The 17,565-nt window shown below is 37.9% G+C and overlaps 1 protein-coding gene across 2 annotated transcripts in view; it reads right to left on the reverse strand.

The window, feature by feature from the left end:
- The window catches only part of ZNF33B (zinc finger protein 33B), a 44,055-nt gene extending 27,445 nt beyond the window's left edge, over nt 1-16,610 (reverse strand). For both annotated transcript variants that reach the window (XM_023517192.1, XM_012809472.2), the window contains exons 1-3: nt 16,292-16,610; nt 12,467-12,611; nt 12,101-12,196 (exon numbers count right to left, since the gene is read on the reverse strand). In XM_023517192.1, coding sequence (XP_023372960.1) covers nt 12,101-12,196; nt 12,467-12,611; nt 16,292-16,300 — 250 coding nt within the window. In that variant the 5' untranslated portion in view covers nt 16,301-16,610. The remainder of the gene's footprint in view (nt 1-12,100; nt 12,197-12,466; nt 12,612-16,291) is intronic.
- Between the last annotated feature and the right edge of the window lie 955 nt (nt 16,611-17,565).

The following is a 17,565-nucleotide window of genomic DNA, read 5'->3' on the forward strand; positions in this document are numbered from 1 at the left end:
GCTATAGGCGCCGAGCCTGTATATAGTTTTAAAAGGAATTGACAAGGTGGGGCATGGTAGCTCATGCCTATAATCCCAGTACTTGGGAGGCTGAGGCAGGTGGATTGCCTGAGCTCACAGGTTCAAGACAGCCTGAGCCAGAGTGAAACCCCATCTCTAAAAACTAGCTGGGCGTTGTGGCAGGTGCCTGTAGTTCCAGATACTTGGGAGGCTGAGGCAAGAGGATCACTTGAACCCAAGAGTTCGAGGTTGTTGTGAGCTAAGACGCCATGGCACTCTAGCAAGGGTGACCAAGTCAGACTCTGTCTCAAAAAAAAAAAGAACTGACAAACCATTTTCTAGAATGACTATACCATTTTATGGTACCTTCAAAAAATGTATGAACAATCCGGTTTCTCTATATCCTCACCAGCACTTGTCACATTTATAAGGTATATCTGCTAGCAATGAATTCTGTGTACGTTGTCTTCATTTTGGTGTACTTATTGAAAGATAATTTTTTGGATATGAGATTGTTGGTAAAGTTTCATTCAGCCCTATGAATTTTGATCTCCATTGTCATGAGTGAAAACTCAGGGTTTTTTTGTTTTTGTTTTTGAAACAGAGTCTCACTCTCTTGATGAGGCTTGAATGCCATGGCATGAGCCTAGCTTATAGCAACCTCAAACTCCTAGGTTCAAGCAATCCTACTGCCTTAGCCTCTGGAGTAAGTGCTACTACAAGTGCCCACTATGATGCCCACTAATTTTTCAATTGACCCCCCTGAAAGGGTCTTGTTCTTGCTCAAGCTGTTCTCAAATTTTTGAGCTCAAGCAATCCACCTACTTCAGCCTCCCAGAGTACTAAGATTATAAGAATGAGCCACTGAGCCACTATACCCAGCACCTCAGTGTTATTTTGGTAGTATAAGTGTAAAATATTTTAATTATGATATGTCTGGGTATAGGTCTCTTTGCATTTATCCTCCTATGAGTTTGCTCAGCTTCTTGAATGAACAAGAAGTACATTAGTGTTCTTCAACAAATTTTAGATGTTTTCTTTTTCTTTTTCTTTTTTTTTTGGAGACAGAGCCTCACTTTGTTGCCCTCAGTAGGTGCTGTGGCATCATAGCTCACAGCAACCTGAAAGTCTTGGGCTCAAACAATTCTCTTGCCTCAGCCTGGGCAAGTAGCTGGGACTACAGGCACCCACCACAATGCCCAACTATTTTTAGAGGTGGGGGGTCTCGCTCTGGCTCAGGCTGGTATTGAACCTGTGAGCTCAGGCAATCAATCTGCCTCAGCCTCTCAAGTGCTAGGATTACAGGCATGAGCCACCACACCCAGCCCAAATTTTATTTTATTTTATGTTTTATTTATTTATTTATTTTGAGACAGAGTCTCACTATGTCACCCTGGGTAGAGTGTGGTAGTGTCATAGCTCACAGCAACCTCAAACTCTTGGGCTTAAGTGTTTCTCTTGCCTCAGTCTCTCAAATAGCTGGGACTACCTGCGCCCACCACAACACCTGGCTGTTTTTTGTCATTTTTGTTTAGCAGGCCTGGGCCATGTTCAAACCCACCAGCCCTGGTGTATGTGGCCGATGCCCTAACCACTGAGCTATGGGTGCTGAGCCCAGCCCAAATTTTAGATGTTTTCAGATTTTGTGAAATAGTTTTTCTTTCCTTTGTCTTCCTCATTCTGGTATACCCATTTGCCTAAGTTGGTGCACCTAATGACATTCTATATTTCTCTAAGGTTTTGTTCATTTTTCTTCACTATTTTACTGGCTCTTCTTCAAACTACATAATTTACATTGATCTAGACTTGATTGCCTGATTCTTCTGCCAACTCTAATTTACCATTCATCTTAATTAAATGTTTCATTTTGGTTACTATTTTTTGTGGTATTTCTGTTTGATTCTTTTTTATATTTTCTATATCTTACTAAAATTTTTATTTTATACATTATTATTATACCTTCTTTTAATCTTTTAAAAATCATTTCCTTTAGTTCTTTAAAAATGTCTATAACAGCTGCTTTTGAAATCTACTAATTCTAACTTCTGAGTCCATGGGAAGGCAGTTATTATGGCATACTGTTATTCCTGTGTGTGGGTCCTAGTTCCTCGCATGTCTCAAAATTATTTTTGCTGTTGAACAAGGGACAACGGGTCCACTCAATTAAGGTTGTTCTGTGACTTCACCAATAGGTGGGGAGGGCAACTCCAAGCTCATCACCCTACAGAAACATCAAAAAACAAGAGGAAACTATAAAAACCAACTTTGTCAGAACTCTGGAAAAGAAAGATTGACAGTAACCAAGGTAATGCTAAATCAAGAAAGAGGCAACTTCAAAATGGTAGGAAAGCTTTGTGGCATTTTCACCTATACAAGGGATCTTCAATAAGATTAATAGCTGAAAGAAAACAACATCATCTAAGAATTCTGTACTTGGTAAAACTGTCCTTAGAATAATAGAGAAATGAAGACATTCCCATGTCTTGGATGAAGTTAGAAAACAAATGCTAAGTGAGCTTATTACTACTGTAATTGCCATACAAGAAATGTGACCAAGTATCCTTCAGAATGAAATGAATGGACACTAGACTCAAATCCAGGTGAATCAGTAAAGTTCTTCAATAAAGTTATTTGCATAGTAGAACTCAGACAAGTGAAAACTAAATATAAATTGACATTACTAGGTATATGATGTATAAAGATCTAATTTGTGGCAACAACATCAGAAAGGGGAGAGAGATGCTGTACAGAAGCAAGAGTCTTCATATGCTATTGAAGTTAAGGTGGAATCAATCTGAACTAGACTGTTCTATATTCAGGATGCTAAATGTAATTCCCAAGACAATATCTAAAAAGTATACATAAAAGAAAATGAGAAGGCAATCAAAATGATTCACTATAAAAATCAAATGAACATAAAAAAGGCAGTCATAGAAATATGGGACAAAAAGGTATAAGACATACAGAAAACAAGTATTATGGCAGAAGTACTTCTTTATCAGTAATTAAATGTGAATGCACTGAACTGTGCAATCAGAAGGCAGAAGCTGGAAGAATGGATTAAAAAAATATGATCCAACTACATGTTGTATACAAAGCCTTACTTTAGATCCAAAAGTACAAATAAATTACAACCAAAAGGTTGATAAAAGATTTTCTGTGCAAATATTACAAGAGAGCTGGGATGCTATACTAATCTCACACAAAACAGGTTATGTCATGAACTGTCACAAGATACAAAGAAGAGCATTACCTGGTTAAAGGGATCAACTTATCATAAGATAAAAAAATTACATATGCATCAAAACATTTAAGGCAAATACTGATAGAAATCAAGGGAGAAACAATACTATATTAATATTAATAGTTTTAGATTGCAATATACCACTTAAAATCATGAATAGAACATCTAGACAGAAGATTTATAAAGCAAGACAAAGCTTGAACAACACTATAAATCAATTGTACCTAACAGACATATACAGTACCTTCTACCCAACAAAATAATACACATTTCTTTAGAGTGCACATGAAATATTCTCCAGGATAAACCAAAAAACAAGTTTCAATAAATATAAAACCACTGAAACTACACAAAGTCATCTTTTTAAATCATGACGGAATGAAGTTAGAAATCAATATGGACAACAAATACTGTGGCAATTAAACAACGCAAACAACCAACAGTCAGAGAATAAACATAAAGGAAATTAGAAAATACTTAGAGAAGATTAAAAATGGAAACACAATATAACAAAACTTATGGGATGCAGTGATAGCAGCGCTCAGAGGAAAATTTATAGCTACAAATGCCTATACTAAAACAGAAGAAAGAACTCAAATAAATAACCTTACATCTTGAGTAACTAGAAAAAGAAAAAATTAAGCCCAAAGCTAGAAGAAGGAAATGAAAAGATCAAAAATAGATATAGAAATGAAATAATGACTAAAATAAAATGTAGAATAGGAAAAGAGAAATAATATAAAACCAAAAGTTGACTCATTGAAAAGATCAGTAAAATTAACAAATCTTTAGCTAGACCTATTAAAGAAAAAAATGACATAAATAACTAAAATGAGAAATAAAAATACAGATAGATTTACTAACTTTAAAGAAATAAAGAGATTAGAAGAGAATAATACAAACAACCATAGGTTAACAAATTAGATAAACTAGGTAAAACAGGCTAATTTCCAGATGCTCAAAAATTCCCTAAACTGACTCAGGAAGAAATAGAAAAATCTCAAAATACCTGTGACAAATAAAAAGATGGAATCAGTCATGAAAAACTGCCTGACAAAAAAACTCAAGGAAGAGGTAATTTCATAGGTGAATTCTGTGAAATATTAAAAAGAAAAAAAACAACCAATCTTTCTAAACTTCTTCCACAAAATAGAAGGGGAGGGAAGCTTCTTAATAGCCTGATACAATAGCCAGATAAAGACATGGCAAGAAAAATAATTACAGACCAATATCCCTTGTGAATGCAGATGCAAAACTATATACACACAAACACACAAATGCCACCAAAATTTATCAAGAGTACATTAAAAGAATTAAATACCATGGGCTGGTGCCTCTGGCTCAGTGGGCTCCAGCCACATACACTGAGGCAGGCAGGTTCAAACCCGGCCCAGGACTGCTAATCAACAATGACAACTGCAACAAAAAATAAGCCAAGCATTGTGGTGGGTGCTTGTAGTCCCAGCTACTTGGGAGGCTGAGGCAAGAGAATTGCTTAATCCCAAGAGTTGGAGGTTGCTGTGAGCTGTGACACTAGTCAGTTTCTAGGTGGAACTTACAAAATACTAGTGTGGTTTGGCATATGAAAATCAATATAAACACTATATTAATAAAATGAATCATCTCAACTGATGCAAAAAAAGGCATCTGACAAAATCCAGCACACTCAGAAAACAAAGAATAGAACTTTCTCAACATGTTAAAGAGCATTTACAGGAAATTCAGGGCTTACATCATACTCAGTTAAAGAAAGGTTTTCTCCTAACATCTGGAAAAAGACAAGAACATCAATTTTCACCAGGCTATTCAATGTTGTAGTAGAAGTTCTGCAAACAATTAAACATGAAAAAGAAATAAAGGCACCTGGAAAGAAGTAAAGCTATGTCTACTCACAGATAACATAATCTTAAATATAGATCATTAAGAATCTTAAAGAAAACTATCACACCTAGTCAACAAATTCAGCAAAACTGCAGTGTACAAGATCAACAGACAAAAATCAGCTGTGTTTCTACCCATCTTCAAAGAACAATATGAAGAGGAAATTAAGAAAGGAATTTTATTTATAGTAACATCTAAAAGAACAAAATACTTAGGAATAAATTTAACTAAGAAGGTACAAGACTTGCTTGTACACTGAAAACTTCAAAACACTGCTGCTAAAAGACCCAAAAGAAGTCATAAATAAATAAAACAATATCTCATGTTCATAGCCTGAAATATTTCATATTTTTAAGATAGCAATGCCCTCCAAAATGATACAATTCAACAAAATACCTATCAAAATTCAGTCGGCATTTTTGCAGAAATGAAAAGCCGATTCTCAAAATCACATGGAACTATAAAGTACCTTGAATAGCTAAACAATTTTTAAAAAGCACAGAATCAGAGAACTCACAATGTCCAATTTCTAAATTTACTAGAAAGTTACAGTAATCAAAACGGTGTGGTCATGCATACACATGGGCACAGACAAAGGGAATATAATTGAGCATCCAAAAAATACACAATTTACAGTCGATTGATTTTTGACAGGGATGCCAAGTCTATTAAGGGGGGGAAAGAAAAATCTCTTCAACAAATGATACTGAGTTAACTTGATTCTACATGAAAAGAATGAAGTTAGATCTCTACCTTAAACCTCATGCAAAAAACTAACATGGATCAACAACCTAAATTTAAGAGCTAAACCAATAAAATGCTTAGAAGATAAGGAAAATCTTGAATTTGGCAATGAATTTTTAGATATGACATGTGCAGGAGTAACAAAAGAAAAAAAATAGGTAAATTAAAAACAGTTAAGAGGTTCCTCAAGAAGCTAAAAAGAACCCCAATACCCTTTGATACAACAATTCCACCCCAGGTATATACACAAAATAATTGAAAACATGGACTTCAACAGTAATTATTTGCCAATGTTCATTGCAACATTATTCACGATAGCCAAAAGGTATACAACCCAAGTTATACATCAACAGAAGAATGAATAAACAAAATGCAGTACACACATACAATGGAATATTATTCATCCAGGAAAGAAACAGAAGTTCCTATACTTGCTATAATACAGATGAACCTAGAAAGCATTATACTAAGATAAGGGAGATGCAAAAGGACAAATATTTGCTGTAATTCTACTGATATGAAATATTTACAATAATCAAAATTGTAAGAGACAGAAAGATTACCAGTTACCATGGGCAAATAAGTGGGAGCGGTGGAATGAGTAGTTACTGCTTACAGGCTATAGAGTTTTGTTTTTGTTTTGTTTTTTTTTAGACAGAGTCTCAAACCCTGGGTAGAGTACCATGGTGTCATAGCTCACAGCAACCTTTCACGTGGGCTCAAGAGATCCTCTTGCCTCAGTTTTTCTATTTTTAGTAGAGATAGGGGGTCTCAGGCTGGTTTTGAACCTGTGAGCTCAAGCAATCCACCTTGCCTTGGCCTCCCACGGTGCCTGGCTGGTTGTAGAATTTCTGATTGGAATGATGAAAATGTTTTTGGAAATAGTGGTGATGATAGCACAAAATTGTGAGCATATAATTAATGCTACTGAATGGTACACTTAAAAATGGTTAAGAAAGGGCCAGGCATGGTGGCTCTTGCTTGTAATCCTAGGATTCAAGGAGGTCAAGGCAGGAAGATCAGTTGAGCTCAGGAGTTACAGACCAGCCTAAGCAAAAGTGAGATTCTGTCTCTACAAAAATAGAAAAATTAGCCAGATGTGGTGGTGTACACCAGTAGTCCCAGCTACTTGGGAGGCTAAACTAGGAGGATCACAATGGACATTATTAAAAAGTAAGAAAACCTAACTAAGTAAAAACAAGAGATGTTGCTATGAGGAGATGAAAAGTGAATGCTTATACACTATTGGTGAGAATGTACACTAATGTTAACCTCTCTGGAAAACAATATGGAGAATGGAGATTCCTCAAAGAAGTAAAAGTAGACCTATCATTCAATGCCACAATCTCACTATTGGATTTCTACCTAAAGGAAAATAAGTCATTATCAAAGACACACCTGTACCTATATGTTTATTACAGCACAACACAGAATTGCAACCTAAGTGCCATCAACTGGTAAGTGGATAAAGAAAATATAGTGTATATATATATACACCATGGAGTACCACTACTCAGCCATAAAAGGAATGAAATAATGTCTTCTGCCATGATTTGGATGGAACTGGAGACTATTATACCAAGTGAAGTAATTCAGTAATGGAAAACCATATACTACGTGTTCTCACTTGTAAGTGGGAACTAAACAATGGCTATGTATGGTCATAAAGTGGTGCAATGGACATTGGAAACTAAGAAGGGGGAGGGAGAAAGGAGGGTAAACTACCTATTAGGTGCAATGTACACTATGCTGGTGATACATATATTAAAAGCACTGACTTCAGTTTACTATTTTAAATTGCACCAAACGTTATGGCCACCCTGTACAATTCAACTGTGTAATAAAAAACAACTGTACCCTCTAAATCTATTGAATTTTTTAAATAAAAATTTTTTTTTTAAAATAAAAATAAATAAATAAATCTGCTGAGGTTTGTTTATGGACCAGGATAGGGTCCAATTTTTTTTTTTTTTTTTGAGAGAGTCTCACTATGTCACCCTGGGTAGAGTGCCATCGCGTCACAGCTTGCAGCAACCTCCAACTCTTGAGCTTAAGTAATTCTCCTGCCTCAGCTTCCCAAGTAGCTGGGACTACAGGCACCAACTACAATGCCCAGCTATTTTTTTTTGTTATTGTTGTTTGGCAGGCAGGGGCTGGATTCGAACCTGCCAGCTCCTGTGTAAATACCTGGAGCCATAGCCACTGAGCTACAGGCGCAGAGTCTAGGGTCCATCTTTTGGAATGTTTCATGAGCACTTGAGAAAAAAGGGTACTCTATTGTTACTGCGCACTGCTGTATAAATTTTGCCTCAATCCTTTTGGTTGGTAGTGTGCCCTGTTATTCTACATGTGCTATTAATTTAACGTCTAGTAATTCTACTAATTGTTGAGAACGATGTGGTAAATTCCCTAACTTATAATTAAAAATTTGCTTATTTCTCCTTTCAGTTCAATCAGCTTTTGTTTCTTGTACTTTGAGATTCACAAAGTGGTGGGGACACATTTAGGAACACTGCATTTTTGTTTAATTCATCCATTTATCATTATATAATGTTCTTTTTGTCTAATAATTTTCTTTTCTCTGTAGTCTACTATATCTGATATTAATAGGGCCATTCTTACTTTGATTTGATTAATGTTTGTACAGTATATCTTTCTCTGTTCTTTATCAACCTATGTTGTTAACTATGTTATGAGTTTCCTATAGGTAACATTTTAGAATCATATGTTTTGCTTTATCCACATTGCCAATGTGTTTTAATTGATATTATTCCCTAACAGAACAATAGTTACCTTTAAGGCAAAATTTGTTTTCTCAGTTTCTCATTCATCTATTCCCCTATTCTTTTTTTTTTGAAAGAGTCTCACTTTGTCATCCTTGGTAGAGTGCTGTGCCATCACAGCTCACAGCAACCTCAAACTCTTGGGTTCAAGTGATTCTCTTGCCTCAGTCTCCCAAATAGCTCGGACTACAGGCGCCCGCCACAATGCCCGGCTACTTTTAGTGATGCAATCTCAATCTGGCTCAGGCTGGTCTTGAACCTATGAGCTCCAGCAATACACCCTCCTTGGCCTCCCAGAGTGCTAGGATTCCAGGCCACTGTGAGCCACTGTGCCTGGCCCTATTCCCTTATTCTTATTTTTCTACTGGTTACTTATTTTTTTTTTTGTTTAGTTCATTTTGGTTTATTTATAGTTTCTTTCTTTTTTTTAGAGACAGAGTCTCACTTTGTCACCCTCAGTAGAGTGCTGTGGCATCACAGCTCACAGCAACCTCCAGCTCTTGGGCTTAAGCGATTCTCTTGCCTCAGCCTCCCAAGTAGCTGGGACTACAGGTGCCTGCCACAAGGCCTGGCTATTTTTTTTGTTGCAGTTTGGCCAGGGCCGGGTTTGAACCTGCTATCCTCGATATATGGGGCTGGCACCCTACTCACTGAGCCATAGGCGCTGTCCTATTTATAGTGTTTCTAAGTATACCATTTTTTATAGTTTTCTCTTTTTCTTTCTTTCTTTTTTTTTTTTTTTTTGAGACAGAGTCTCAACCTGTTGGCTGTGGGCAGAGTGCCCTGGCATCACAGCTCACAGCAACCTCAGACTCTTGGGCTTAAGCAATTCTCTTGCCTCAGCCTCCCAAGTAGCTGGGACTACAGGTGCCTGCTGCAACACTAAGCTAATGTTGTTGTTGTTGTTGCAGTTGTCATTGTTGTTTTAGCAGGCCCAAGCGGGGTTCAAACCTGCCAGCCCCAGTGTACGTGGCCTGTGCCCTACCTATTGAGCTGTGGGCACTACCCAGTTTTCTTAGTAGTTGTTCTAGTGTAACTTATCACAGTCTGTTAGCATCAACATTTTACCACTGCAAGTGAAATGTACAAAGCTTAACTCCATTTAAATCCCTTAACCTTCCCAACTTTTAAATATAATTGTCTTAAGTATTCCTCCGCATGCAGAGCATCATATCTTATGATACTATAACTTTTGCTCTAACCATCAAATATGATTTCAGAAACTCATGAGAAAAATATTGTATGCATTTATCCCTGTTTTTGCCAACTTCTACCGTTTTCTCGTTTCTGCATTCCAAGCATTTTTGTGTTATTTCCTTTCTATTTAGAGAACTTCCTCTAGCTAATTTTTGAGGGTACTTTTCCCAGCAACATTTTCTTAGTTTTCCTGTCTAATAATGCCTTTAGTTCTCCCTCTTTCATGAATGTATTATCTCAAGATAGAGAATTTGTACTTCATACTTCATTGCAATGAAAAAAATACATGACTTCCTTCTAGCTCCCACAGCTTCAGGTGAGAATTCCACCTCATTCTTTGTGTATGATACTATGCAGTTTCCCTCTGGCAAGTCTGAAGATTTTTTTTTTTTTTTTGTCTTTACTCTTCATAAATTTAGTCCATACCTTCAGTTGGATTTGTTTTATTTGATGTTAGCTCAGATTCTTGAATGTGTAGTTTTGAATTGCTAAATATGGGACATTTTCAGCCATTATTATTTATTTATTTTTAAAAAATTGAGACAGAGTTTCACTATGTCACCCTCAGTAGAGTGTGGTGGCATCACAGCTCACAGCAACCTCCAGCTCTGGTTTTACAGGAGGGCGCCTGTAGTCCCAGCTACTTGGGAGGCTGAGGCAAGAGAATCGCTTAAGCCCACTCTGTCTCACCTTAGTAGAGTGCTGTGCCATCACAGCTCACAACAACCTCTAACTCTTGGGCTTAAGCGATTTTCTTGTCTCAGCCTCTCAAGCAGCTAGGACTACAGGTGGCCATCACAACGCCTGGGCTATTTTTTTGTTGTAGTTGTTAATGTTGTTTAGCAGGCCAGGGCCAGGTTGGAAGCAGGCAGCCCTGGTGTATGTGACTGGCAACCTAACCACTGAGCTACAGGCGCCAAACCTATCTTCACACTTTCTAGCTCTAAGCCACCACATCACTCATAAGGAAAACTGCAATAGTCCCTTAATGATTCCCTACACCCTTATGCCCTTTCTAGAATTTTCTCTATAGAGGTGAGAATGACCTTATACAAACATAAATCAGATGTTCATTTGCTGAAAATCTACCACTAAATTAATAACAATATGAACTTATTTAACAAGGCTTATCAGACTCTTGCTTTTGGACTCCAGCTGCTTCTCTGACATCACCTCCTACCACTCCTCCTGTCAACCCTCCCTTTCAGCCACTGACTTTCCGTTTTTCCTTAAAACCAACCAGCACATTCCTGCCCAAGACTAGCAGCTACTATTACCCCTGCTAAAAAGAGGCAGAATCCTCACAGCTTATAGTCATTTCATTCAAATTTCTACCCTAATGTTTATCTTTTTTTTTTTTTTTTTTTTGAGACAGAGCCTCAAGCTATCCCCCTGGGTAGAGTGCTGTGGCATTGCAGCTCACAGCAACCTCCAATGCCTGGGCTCAAGCGAGTCTAGTGCCTCAGCCTCCCAAGTAGCTGGGACCACAGGCACCCACCACAACACCTGGCTATTTTTTGGTTGCAGCCATCATTGTTGTTTGGAGGGCCCGGGCTGGATTTGAACCCGCCACCTTAGGTATATGTGGCTGGCACCTTAGCCACTTGAGCCACAGGCGCTGAGCCGCCTAATGTTTATCTTATTCAGATTTCTCCTGTTGTTCTAAAAGTAGCATACTCTATTATCAATCTAACCTTCTTTAATTTCTTTGGCAGCCTTTAACACCACATAACATTTAATACACATAAACATAAGTACAAACTTATGTCTTTAGTGCTACTTATATAAACTCATTTCAGGATTTTTTAAAAATATATCCTCAGCTCTTAGAAAATGACTGACATGTAGCAAGTACTCAAAATTTACTTACTGAATCAAAAAATGTGTCTATAAAAGAATGTTCGATAAAAGAAAAAATGCAGGATAATGGAGGTAAGGTAGGCAAATGAATTGCTTTGAAAAACAGATAACAACCAAGAAAAACAATGGTAAAGATGTGGTGGGCAAAAATTGGACTATAGACAGGTAAAAGAATGGTAAATATTTAAAAAAGAAAGAATCAAAAAGGAGAACATTTTATGTGAGAGTGGTAGTTAGAGGTCTGATTTAGGAATCAATATTCTAAGTTTTAAGACCTCTTAAGAGATATATTCTTGAAAAACATTTCAACGACTACAACCCCTGAACAAACAATAGGGAAATAATAAATCCCCAGATGTTAATCTGTGCAGTGCAGTGCACATTAACTTACCTGGGTGGCTCTGATGTGGGGACTCTTCCTCCATTATCCATGGTTCCTCTCCTTGTTCCAGCCTGAAGATCACCTCTGGTTTAGCAACACAATACCCTGTTAACAGGAAATAATTTAGTAATTGAACCAGGCAACCTAGACTTCTTGGCCACTGAAGTGGGGGAAGCTTCTGGAGCTGCTCAATGAAGATGCCATTAGAACACTTCACTTGAGTGGTGGACATAACTATCTTCTTGCAGTGAAAAGTGACCCACTGACACTGATTGTCTTAAAATTAAATATCATTAAAATAGGTAAGTACCCCTGGTCTTCATAAGTAAAAAAATAAAAAACACTATTTAGAACTATGTGGTAAATAGGCCTTACCTACAGAGACCAGGTTGCTGTAGTTCTCCAGCATCACGTCCCTATACAGAGTCTTCTGAGTAGGGTCCAGGTGCTGCCACTCCTCCTGGGAGAAGCCCACAGTCACATCCTTAAATGATACTGATGCCTGGAATTTCTGTTCAATCTAAAATGTTCAGAATTAGGTGACATGGAAAAAGACATATGGAACTAATTCTTACCAAGATTATTGTTTACAGATTAACAAAATGGTTTACAGAATATCTGTACTGCTTTATACTCTGGGAGGAAAAGAGAAATTCTAACAAATTGTCTAGCATTGCACTAAGGTATTAATTACTGCACAGAAATTATCATGTTCCCACAATGTACCAGGAACAATTATAGTTGCTGGAAATACAATAGACACTCCATCATTAACCACCTCAACCAGAACCACTTTAATTTGACCTAATTTTCACAGACTGGATATGCATCACATGTACATATCAGTACGGTAGGCCTAGTTCCTTATGTTGACCACGTCCATATGTTAACCAGTTTGTTACAGTCACTTGGCCAGTCAACTTGCAGAGGTTCTACTATACTACAATTAATAATCAAGGAACATACAATCTGGTAAGCACAGTAGAACCTCTGTATTTGGGAAGAATTACTTATCTTTTTGATTTTAAATCTTTTAACCTAGGAACATGGTATATTTCCTACAATTATGTCTGTAGTACTGCTAGTTTTGTGTGGAGTTTTTTGTATATCTATTGTTAGAGTTATTTACATGTTTGTTGTTAATATATGTATATCTTTTATTGCATTTTCTAACTGCATATTGCTAATATGTAGAATTTCTTAATATTATCTATTGACCTTTTATCCAACAATTTTTCTACACTAATTTGTTATATCAGTTTGGACTATACATTAGTTTGGACTCTATATAAACACATATTCTGGGAATAATGATACTTATTTTTTCCAATTCTTATGTCTTTTTTTGCTAGGTCCCCTAATATGTAATACTGAATAGAAGAATGGGCATGCTTGTCTCAATTCTATTCTCAAAGAAAAAGTTTTCCCTTCAATATGTGGTTTTTGCTATTTTTTTTGTTGTATTATTATTACATTGAAGATGTCCCATTCTATTCTTTTTTTTTTTTTTGCAGTTTTTGGCTGGGGCTGGGTTTGAACCCGCCACCTCCGGCATATGGGCCAGTGCCCTACTCCTTTGAGCTACATCGCTGCCTCCCCTTCTATTCTTATGTAGTTTTCTTTTAATCATGAAAACCTATTAAATTTTACCAAATGATTTTCTCCATCTATTGAGGCTATCAGATGATTTGTCTCCTTTTCAAATTGCTGAATGACATTGATTTTTCAGATGTGACTTGATATTCTTGAAATAAGCCCAACTTGTTCACAGTATACTTCTTTGTTTTTTGTTGAGACAAAGTCTCACTACGTCACCCTGGGTAGAGTGTTGTGGTGTTATATCTCACAGCAACCTCAAACTCTTGGGCTTAAGTGGTTCTCTTGCCTCGGCCTTTCAAGTAGCTGGGACTAAAGGCAACTGCCACAACACTCAGCTACTTTTTGGTTGCAGTTGTCATTGTTATTTGGCAGGCCTGGGCTGGATTTGAACCTGCCAGCTTTGGTGCATGTGGCTGGCACCCTGCTCTAGCTGCTGAGCTATAGGCACTGAGCCCATAGTATACTTTTTATATACTGTTGAATTTTTTTTTTTTTTTTTGAGACAGAATCTCATCTTTGCCCTGGTTAGAGTGCTGTGGCATCATCATAGCTCAGAGCAACCCCAAACTCTTGGGTTCAAGTGATCCTCTTGCCTCAGCCTCCAGAGTAGCTGGGACTACAGGTGCCTGCCACCACACCCAGATAGTTTTTTCTATTTTCAGCAGAGATAGGCCTCGCTCTTGTTCAGGCTGGTCTTGAACTTGAATTGAAGCAGTCCACCCACCTTGGCCTCCCAGAATGCTAGGAAAACAGGTGTGAGCCACCACACCGACCTATACTACTAGATTTAGTTTGTTAATTTTTTTTGTGGAGACAGAGTTTCACTTTATCACCCATGGTAGAGTGCTATGTGACACTCACAGCAACCTCCAACTCCTGGGCTTAGGTGATTCCCTTGCCTCAGCCTCCCAAGTAGCTGGGACTACAGGCACCCACCACAACGTCCAGCTATTTTTTTGTTGTTGCAGTTTGGCCAGGGCCAGGTTTGAACCCACCACCCTCGGTATATGGGGCTGGCACCCTGCACACTGAGTCACAGGTGCTGCCCAGTTTGTTAATATTTAATTTGGGACTACCTATGTCCCTGAGAAAGATTGATCTTTATTTTTTTTTGATATGTTCTTGTTAGATTTCATAGTCAAGGTTATACTGACTTTACAACATGAATTCTTATGTTTCCTCTTGCTTTTCTCTGTAAGATTTTAATTTGGTAATATTTCTTCTCTAGGTATTTATTCACTTGTGAGGTCATCCATGCCTGAAATTTTCTTCATAGAAGACTTTAAATTATAGATTCAATTTTCTTAACAAATAAGAGACAAGACATTAGATTTCCTTTCTTTTTTTTATTAAGAAAGCCTTGGTAAGTTGTATCTTCCTATGAATGTGACCTTTTATCCCTAAATTTTCTTTTTTTTCTTTTTGAGACAGAGCCTCATGTTGTCCCCCTGGGTAGAGTGCTGTGGCATCATAGCTCACAGCAACCTCCAACTCCTGGGCTCAAGCGAGTCTCCTGCCTCCACCTCCCAAGTAGATGCGACCACAGGCGCCCACCACAATGCCCAGCTATTTTTTGGTTGCAGCTGCCATTGTTGTTTGGCAGGCCCTGGATGGATTTGAACCCGCCACCTTAGGTGTATGTGGCTGGCGCCTTAGCCACTTGAGCCACAGGTGCTGAGCCTGATTTTTTTTTTTTAAATTAGGTTATTCATTCTAAATATTTTTGACCATCTACTATGAATTATTTTACATATTTGGATCACATACTGCGAACAAAATAATCTGCTATTCTACAGACTGTATGCTGAATTACTCTTAATATTAGTAGACTGTAATAGATTGAATTTGTTAATGTTTTATTTAGAATATTTGCATCAAAAATTAAGTATGAACTGTTGACCAATATTTTGGTTTGGTATTAAGTTTATGATAGTTAATAAATATTTTCCCATGTTGTGTGTCTCAGTCCATTATGTGTTGCTATAAAGAATACCAGAGGCTGGGTAATTAAAAAAGGTTTATTTGACTTATAATTCTGATGTCTGAAAAAGTGTAAGAGTGGGCATCTGGTGAGAGCTTCTGGTTGAAGGGGAAGAAGGGGCCAGGTGTGTAGAGATCACAGGTGAGGGAGAATGCAAGAGAAGGAAGGAGGAGGTGCCAGATTCTTTATAACAACCAAATCTTTCGGGAATAAAAGTGAGAATTTACACCTTCTTCCCCAGAGAGGATATTAGTCTATTCAGGAGGGCCCTGCCCCCATGACACAAGCACCTTCTAGTAGGCTCCACCTCCAACGTTGGGATCAAATTTCAACATGAGGCTTGAGAGACAAACCTCCAAGTAATAGAAGTATGGAATATTTAAATTACATGAATTGAATTGTCATTTTACTTAATGGCGGCTATAATTTAATTCTAAACACGTCTGGACCTAGTGATTTTTCCACGGTACATCTTCAAGATCTTCAACTTATTAATAAGTCATATTTTGATTATTGGTCTTTAAACCAATTTTCTATTACTTATTTCTCAAATATATCAACACTTAGAAATCTAACACAGTCCACTGTAAAATAAAGTGGGGAATAAATAGACATTTTACCTTGTTCATTTCGTGCTGTTCTTGGGAAGATGTAGACAAGTTTGGAGATACAGCTAGGTTAGAAAAAGAGGAATGAGGTCATGAAAGATCTGGCCTGCCCTATAGCTCCTGAATAATCTTGCCCTAAAATGCTATACATACTCCCTGGAGGAGAATGACAATGACCTTTTGACCCCTCAGAATGGGTAGGGGTAATGGTGAATAACCATATAACATGACTCTAATGTAATCAGATAGCTCCTAGGCACAAAATTTTTCACAGGGAGAATTTAAATATTTGCTTTCTAAGGGTTTTAATAGTTTAAATCTTGGTGTTCACACAAAATTTAAAATGACAGTATTGGTTAAAACAGTTAAGAATACATTTCATAAACAAAGTGTTCAATAAAACTGCTATACCTAAGCCATCAATTTTCTTACTTATGTTACTTAACCTCTGGTTAGTGATTCCACAGAAAGCCATAAAAAGCAGTGCTTCAAGGGGAAAAAAAGCCTGTTTTAATTTCTTTACTTATCCTTGTGGCTATTTCTCAAAAGGAAGTTTTTTTTTTTTTTTTTGAGACGGAGCCTCAAGCTATCCCCCTGAGTAGAGTACCATGGCATCACGCTCACAGCAACCTCCAACTCCTGGGCTCAAGCGAGTCTCCTGCCTCAGCCTCCCAAGTAGCTGGGACCACAGGAACCCGCCACAACGCCCGGCCATTTTTCGGTTGCAGCCATCATTGTTGTTTGGCGGGCCCGGGCTGGAGATTCGAACCTGCCACCTTAGGTGTATGTGGCTGGCGCCTTAGCCACTTGAGCCACAGGCACCAGGCCTCAAAAGGAAGTTTTATAGGACATTTTGAAGTGCCTAAAAGGCCAGACTGATTACTCCATTTTGGTATAACTCCATTTTGTGACAGGCCTATGCAGGTCCCTAACTTGACTATCCCCCCCCCCAATCCCGCTTGGCCTGTGCATATCAAACTGCATCCTGTGTTGCAGAATATCTAGTGGACAAAAAACAGCCAAAACTCCAGAAATAGCATAAGTCCCCTCTCCTGCAAGCCTTCCTGTTAACTGCGCAGAATTTGCTTTTGTAAAATTCTGCTTTGCTCCCCCTGCACCCTCCCCAGCTAGAAAGACTGTAAAATCCCAAGAGAACCTACCCTCAGGATCCAGAGTTCTTTAAGCATGAGCCTGCTCCGGACCACCAGCAATAATGGACTCAAACCCCATTCAGTTTCAGTATGCTGGTGCTCTGACTATAATACTGTTCTCACCTGGGTGCATTT

This window comes from Otolemur garnettii, unplaced genomic scaffold, assembly GCF_000181295.1.
Source record: "Otolemur garnettii isolate 467f Iridium unplaced genomic scaffold, OtoGar3 scaffold00105, whole genome shotgun sequence".
In the NCBI taxonomy this organism is placed as follows: Eukaryota; Metazoa; Chordata; class Mammalia; order Primates; family Galagidae; genus Otolemur; species Otolemur garnettii.